We start from the raw sequence: 7,369 nt of genomic DNA, 5'->3' as shown, positions 1-7,369 counted from the left end.
GGAAAAAAGACCACTGGCTTCTGAGGATGAAATTTATATAAACATTTCATGTGAATTGTTACATAAAATGTTGAAGAAACTGATAAGAAATATGCATTAGGTTATTAAAAATGGAGAGATGCTTGGTGTTTCACATTTGAGAAATAGGAGAGTCCTTTCTAATGGTTTCATTTCCCTTGGAAGAGAGAATTTACAGGTTGGTGCTCCTCTCATTTCTCTGCTGGTCACTTATTGGAAACTATGTGATAATCTATGAGTTCTTTTCACCCCTCTTTGGGTTTCCCTCATGCAGTTGAAGTACAGTGATGGTGACAAAGCATTTGGTACATCAAGCGACCTCTTCATTGATGAAAGATTGAAAATTGCATTAGATGGCATCATCGTGGTTAGGTAGATGTTTCAGTTTTTAAACCAAGTTAGAGAGCTATAACCTGTCAACTAACATCCGAACTTCTATCTTTTACAGCATGGAAGTTTTTCGCCCCCAAAGAGCAGACAGTTTGGCTGAAAACACCTTAAAAGGGAAGATAAGGATTACGACAAGATGCCTATGGCTTGACAAGGGAAAGTTATTGGATGCACTGCATAAAGCTGCTCATGCTGCTCTTTCAAGCTGCCCTGTAAAGTGTCCACTGGCTCACATGGAAAGAACAGTGGCCGAGGTCTTGAGGAAGATGGTGAGGAAGTACAGTGGTAAACGGCCTGAAGTTATTGCTATTGCCATAGAAAATCCAGCTGCTGTTCTTGCTGAGGAGATAAACACAAAGTTATCTGGCAAGTCACATGTGGATCATGGAACATCAACATTAAGAAAAATAGTCGATGGGCACAGGAAGGAAAATCAGCCAGACACAACGCAAATAAGAGGTAATAGCAATGTATTTTTTACTTTTTAGAAATACATATCAAATTGTGGAGTTAAGGTTTATATATTTTTGTGATTGTATTTGCATTTCACCGTGTATGCGATGATCACAATTCTTTTATTCTTTTAGAAAACACTTCAGTCTTATTTCTTTATTATTAGTGATTTGGTACATACCACTCCGGTTCTTGCTTTCACCTTGTCTATGTTTTGGGAAACTTATGGATGTTTATATATGGAAACCGTGCTAACTGTGGTTTCATTCAAGCAGTTTGTTTCACGTACTGATTAAACGTTAAAGGTTAACTTAGTTAACTCAGAATTTTGATTGCTCTGAAGTCTGAGCTTGGGTCCCTTTGGTATGAATTCTGATAATGATAAAGTAACCAAAAATATTGTAGATGAACGTTATTTATTAAACAATTTATGATATGACTGTTTAATGCATGTTCTTTATAAATTAGATTATTTTGTTTCTTATGTAATAAAATGACATCAGAAAGATATGTATCCCCCATACTTGATATATAATTGGCTTTTAACATATTTCTTCTGGTGTAAAATATTTTAAGCTTATAGATTGTGTTTAAGTTTACCTTCGTTCTATTAGTTAATGCAGACGATGTCAATGATGTTGAAGGACTTCTACCTGAGGAAGACACTGGTCCACCAACCGAAGAAGCCGAGGGTGATTTATCGGATTCAGAGGAATTTTGGAAGCCATTTATTGCATCCTCACCGGTTGAGAAGTCAATCAAAGCTAACAACGGTTATGTTCCACGAAAGGAGCACAAGTCTAATCTTAAGAAAGATGATTCCGAAGACATTAGTGAAGCCAACTTTGTGAAAGCATCCAGTTCTGAACTCAAGTCGTCGAAGTCAGGGAAGAGGAATAAATGGAAACCTGAAGAAATTAAGAAGTTGATCGACATGCGCGGGAAACTGCACGATAGATTTCAAATTGTGAAGGGAAGGATGGCTTTATGGGAAGAGATATCTCAGAGCTTGTTGGCTGATGGGATCAGCAGAAGTCCTGGACAGTGTAAATCGCTTTGGACATCTTTGGTACAGAAATATCAGGTAAGTTTCTTCTTTCAAAAAAACCTGATGTTAATATTGTAAAGCTAGTCATTAAGTCGTTAGTAATCACACATAATTTTTGTTGTTTAATGCCTTGGTAAATCTGTATATTGTATAATATAGTCTTGTTTTAATAGGTTATGATGATAAAGAAACAGTCACCTATCTCTCTCTTGATGTTAAATATTTTTATGAGATAGAAACATAGTAAGGATCCAAAAGAGAAAATTCAATTAATTTGTACAGCTTGTATTTTGTTTATTACATAAGAAGGGGTTGCATTTCACTTGTAGATAATGTGTATGGTAAAATCCAATAGCTTTATAGAGTGAATAAAATAGAAATGCATGAGAATATGAGATGGTTATTATTCTGACTCATAACATTTTATATTTAATGCAGGAGATTAAGAACGAGAAGGGTAGTAGCAAGAGTAGTTGGCAATATCTTGAGGACATGGAAAAGATAATGCCTGATAGTAAAGCAATGGCAACAAAATGATGGAAATTTTGTAAAGGAAGGAACATGATAAAAAGAATATATATAAAAAAACACACTTTGGGGAGGTTTCCACATGAAGATTGATACCAAGTGTGTGAATGTTAACAGTGCTGAAAGTTGCATCAGTTGCATGTTTTGTGGTATGGACTCATGGCATTCAAGATCCATAGTTTTTGTGAGGGCTGAAGATATAGACAACATTAAAGGGAAGCCAATGAGGGTAGTATTTTTGTTTGGGGGACTGCTGATATAATATCCCACCTTAGTTACCCTCCCACTTATTTATATCCCTTTCTCTAATGATGTATCATATCTAATTCATTATTATTATTATTATTACTATTATATGGGAACATCGGCGCAATAAGCAACCATGGACAACAGTTAAATAGTGAAGTGAAAAATCTTTGATGTTTCTTATTGACTGTAGTAGCAATGACAAAATTTAAATGACTAGTATTAGAATTGAGTAACATGTGTTGGAATAAAAGCCACAATTGAGTCCTCTTCTTAACCAACAATTGAGTCCTCTTCTTAATCAACAATTGAGTCCTAGATAATGACTAATTAGTGCTAAGAGAGTAATGCCACCTATATAACCTTAATGCTAAAAAGAAAAGTTCCTCCAATAGGGGTGAAAAAAGGGGACTGTGATGTTAGTATGTTACCTAAAAGAGCAATGCAAGGAGCATGCCTCGCACATCATGGTTTGGGATGAATTATTTTTCCATCTTTTTAAGTAATGTAATTCACTAATTAAGGAGTGAAAATTAAATAAATGAAAAAATATAAAATTGTGTTTGCTTTGTTTTATTTTTTATTTTGCTTTTTTTTTTTTTTTTTGAGTTCATTGTTTTTTTTTTGGACTTTTTCCTTTCATTTTTTGTCCTAAGGTAAGTATCCGTTTTCTTTAGTGGTCTCCTCTTTCTTTATTCTGCATATACAAAAGAGTTCCAATGAAAAAAATATTATTGGACTTTTGCCTTTTGAAACATCTGATTGTTGGTATGATATCATATATCAAATGAAATGCAAAGCAATGGAAAAGGAAATAAACAAATGGGCCACTTTTTTGGTTGAAAATGAGCTGGCCCAATTAAGGTCCAACTTCACAGACAAGTCAGCAGGCCTAGCCCAAATAAAGTTCCGCCTTTCTGAACAAGGCACCAACACTCGAAAACAGTTCCTTTTTCACTGAATCGCCCGTTCTTCTTTTCTCATTGCTTCAACCTCAACGATACCTCACACACTCAGATCCCACTTCACTTGAATCAGTGCGCCAATTTCATCATCCATTTCTATTTTCAATTTTACATCGATTTTTTCTTCTTTAATTATTATTTTTAATGCTAATTAACCGTTTGGATTTTATGGTAATTTTTAAGTCTAAAATCTGAAATCATGAAACTCGATACTTCTGGTCTCGAATCGTTCTCTACACTCACTGCACCCGGAGACGACGTCGTTGGAGAGTTCTCTGCCCCGCCGTCATTCCAGCTTCCTAATTCCAATGATGTGAGTGATTTTTCAACTTCTCAATTTTTCGAGTCTGAAAAAAAAATTGTTTTAGTTTTTTATTTTTTAATTTATAAGTAGTAAATAAAGGAAATTAGGGTATTGTTCTATAGAGCAGGTTGAAACCTTGGTTTAATACGAAATTTTGTGTTTGTATTTGTGGTTTTAGTTCGATGGCTTTGTGAAAGAAGCTATTCAGATGGTGAAGCCTGCAAAGGGTACTACAACGCTTGCTTTTATATTTAAGGACGGTGTCATTGTAGCTGCTGATTCTAGAGCTAGCATGGGAGGATATATATATGTGAGTTGATTTTATGTTTATTTTGTCAAATTTGAAAATTGTTGCTTCTAATTGATTAATGTTGTTTAGGGTTTAATCTACTTGTTTAGTTTGTCTTTGAATTATTATTACTCTTCAATTACTACTGATGAGTAATGGAAATTTCCAGCTTCACAGTCTGTAAAGAAGATTATTGAAATTAATCCATATATGCTTGGAACAATGGCCGGAGGTGCCGCTGATTGCCAATTTTGGCACAGAAATCTTGGGATAAAGGTAATTTTTGAAGTCCTTTTATCTTGAATTGTTGCTTTTTGTAGTGCTGTTATGGTTCTCCTACTGAGCTTCCTCCTGTGCCCTACTCTTCTCTCCAACTGCTAGTGATTCCTTGGTTATATTTTGCTGTGATCATTGTTGTTGGAGTTCTAATTGCAAGTTGTGATGCTTTGCCTCAACTTCTATTCTAATTTATCATGCATGCACATTAGTTGAAGTGATAACTACTCATGACCCGTTTGTTTGAATATGGATATTTTTGTTATATGTGTTACCATCCTTAGCCTTATATTAGCGAAATCACATTAGTTTGGATGCCTTCAGTAGTATTCCTAAACCGTTTAGACTATTCTCTAGCTTTCTCTATTACTCTAATGCTAGGATTATTGTTGGGATTTGTTGAGAATGGATATATTTTTTAATATAATGGTTTCATGTTTTTATGAGTCCCATTCTGCTGCTTTTCTTATTTTCAACATACATCTTTTTTTAATATAATGGCCTTCCATTGTGGTTATTATACTCAATTTCTCATTTGATGCTTATTATTTTGTTATAAGCTGCCTTGAGAAGTTTGACTTAGTTGACCTTCACATATACCTCATTCTATATGGATTTTAGATCCTTGAGTTCAGTCCACTTAGGAAATACAAGAACTAAATGGTTCTACCTGTACGAAGTAAAACAAGACAAATATCTAGCTTTTGCTTAACAATGTAGGATTTCTTTACTTCTACAAATATGGGGATGCAAATCGTTTGTCTAATCTGGTCCATATCATGTGTAGTGTCGGTTGCACGAGTTGGCAAATAAAAGGAGGATATCAGTAACCGGAGCCTCAAAGCTACTTGCAAATATTTTATACTCTTATCGTGGAATGGGTTTATCAGTCGGTACCATGATTGCTGGATGGGATGAAACAGTAATTCACATGTCCAACTACCATATGGCTTTTGCTCAGCTAGTGCTGTTGCAATTTCTAATGGATGATCTCTTTTAGGGTCCTAGTCTATATTATGTTGATAGTGAAGGAGGAAGATTGAAAGGCACTAGATTCTCTGTTGGATCTGGTTCACCATATGCTTATGGTGTATTGGACAATGGGTGAGCAAGTCTTTTCATTTAACTTCTACATGGTATAACAATGCCTTTCACCAATATTCATCAACAGTTCCCTTCTCATCCTAGGTACCGATATGACCTGTCAGTTGAGGAAGCTGTTGAACTAGGTCGACGAGCAATATATCATGCAACATTCCGTGATGGAGCTAGTGGTGGAGTTGTTAGCGGTAATTTTTCTCTCTCCTGAGTTGATTGACTCCACACTCGAGAGCTACTTCTACATATGAAACTATCTGGAAACACACTCACAAAACACCTAAACTCCCATTGATTTTACTCTGTCAACTTAAAGAAAATTGTTAAAATGAAATCATAGAAAATATACTCTCTTTTTTTTTCCAAACCACTAAATCTTCATGGTCAGCATTTTGCAGCAGCTATTTCAGTCCCAGTTTATAGCTATAAATCACTAACTTGGGGATTTATGTGATTTCAGTTTACCATGTGGGACCAGAAGGATGGAAGAAATGGACTGGTGATGATGTTGGGGACCTACATTACCAATACTACCCTGTTGTCCCAAGCACTGTGGAACAAGAAATGGTTGAGGCAACAGGAGCTTAATAAAAGAAGTAACTCATGGATATGTTTCTTAGTTTCTTCTCTGCCTTCATATTCTCAATCAACTGTGAGACTAATTATTTTATTTTTGAAATATGGCATTCGTTTGATGTGTACAATTGCTGTCCCTTTATGATGTGTTTAGACTTGAGATTAAGGAAAATTTAGCATCGAAAAGTAAGGATTAAGCCACTTGTTTCGAAGTTGGTAAATATGAAAGCACATCAGACAAAAATGTTGCCATCTTGTGAATTATGGTTTTCATTGCCATTCCTGACATTCATACCAGATAATATTGAATGTGGTGGTTTATCTTAGTCATATTGATAATTAATCGACCAAGTAAAATCCATCACATTTGGTGATGAGTTTTTGTTCTTGTTAGCTAATAGTGTAAGCCTGCTTATCACTAGAGTAAAGAATTGTCACTCCCATAATATATGCAGATCCAATTTCTATATTTTCCACATTTTCTCTTTTAAACGTAATATATATTTTAACAATTCTTAATATACAATGAGTATGTTTATATATAGATGTTTAACAAGTGGAAAGTTGAATCAAAATTTTTCTCTTTTAAACAAATACTTGTTACCAAATTAGTAATTCAATTTCCTAATAACAAATAATATTTGATAGTGTGAAATATAGAAGTATTAAGTAGTGTTTAAGTGAGAATAATTTTTTTTTTTGGAGTCACATTGAGAGGATCGAGTGCAGAAGTTTAGTGTGGATACTGGATAGAGTTTAAATCAGAGTTTAAACTTGCGAATTAGATTAGAGTAAAACTATAACCTACTCTAATTCGTGGCCATCTAGTAGAGTAGTGTAATAGAGTAGAGAGTTCTAGGTCAATCATTATCCTTCTTAAAAGGAAATTTCTTGCCGCTGTGTTTTCATAGTTGTTTCTTAGTGAACACATGGAAAACAAAAAGAATTGAGTTGCTTAGTCAAGGCATAATTAGTACTACGTGGTTACACATACGGAATGGGTTGTTTTGACGCATAGACACCTTCGTTATAATCATCAATTAAACACATAATATAGTAAGCACAAATGCTTTATCAGGGTTTGAATGAGTGGGTGACCATAATTTATGTGTTAATATAAACATAGTCAAAAGTCAAAGGATATTTTTAAGAAAAGCTCTTTTTAGAAAATCCTTGTG

The 7,369-nt window shown here is 34.5% G+C and overlaps 1 protein-coding gene and 1 pseudogene across 1 annotated transcript; both read left to right on the top strand.

Annotated features, from left to right (window-relative positions):
* LOC107612060 overlaps positions 1-2,867 on the top strand; it is an 8,332-nt pseudogene extending 5,465 nt beyond the window's left edge.
* Positions 3,588-6,521, top strand: LOC107612058 (proteasome subunit beta type-5). The gene is made up of 8 exons (XM_016313896.2): positions 3,588-3,720; positions 3,831-3,961; positions 4,131-4,260; positions 4,411-4,517; positions 5,305-5,439; positions 5,518-5,621; positions 5,706-5,806; positions 6,076-6,521. The coding sequence occupies exons 2-8, from the start codon at positions 3,848-3,850 to the stop codon at positions 6,201-6,203; spliced, it is 819 nt and encodes a 272-aa protein (XP_016169382.1). The 5' UTR covers positions 3,588-3,720; positions 3,831-3,847; the 3' UTR covers positions 6,204-6,521.

This window comes from Arachis ipaensis, chromosome B08 (assembly GCF_000816755.2).
Source record: "Arachis ipaensis cultivar K30076 chromosome B08, Araip1.1, whole genome shotgun sequence".
In the NCBI taxonomy this organism is placed as follows: Eukaryota; Viridiplantae; Streptophyta; class Magnoliopsida; order Fabales; family Fabaceae; genus Arachis; species Arachis ipaensis.
Note: the sequence above shows the minus strand (reverse complement) of the source record. Positions and strands in the feature narration are given on the sequence as shown.

Coding starts and splice junctions, on each gene's coding strand:
- LOC107612058 (XM_016313896.2), top strand. CDS start 3,848: ATGAAACTCGATACTTCTGGTCTCGAATCGTTCTCTACACTCACTGCA. Junction 4,261..4,410: donor TAGCATGGGAGGATATATAT/ATGTGAGTTGAT, acceptor GGAAATTTCCAG/CTTCACAGTCTGTAAAGAAG. Junction 5,807..6,075: donor TAGTGGTGGAGTTGTTAGCG/GTAATTTTTCTC, acceptor ATGTGATTTCAG/TTTACCATGTGGGACCAGAA.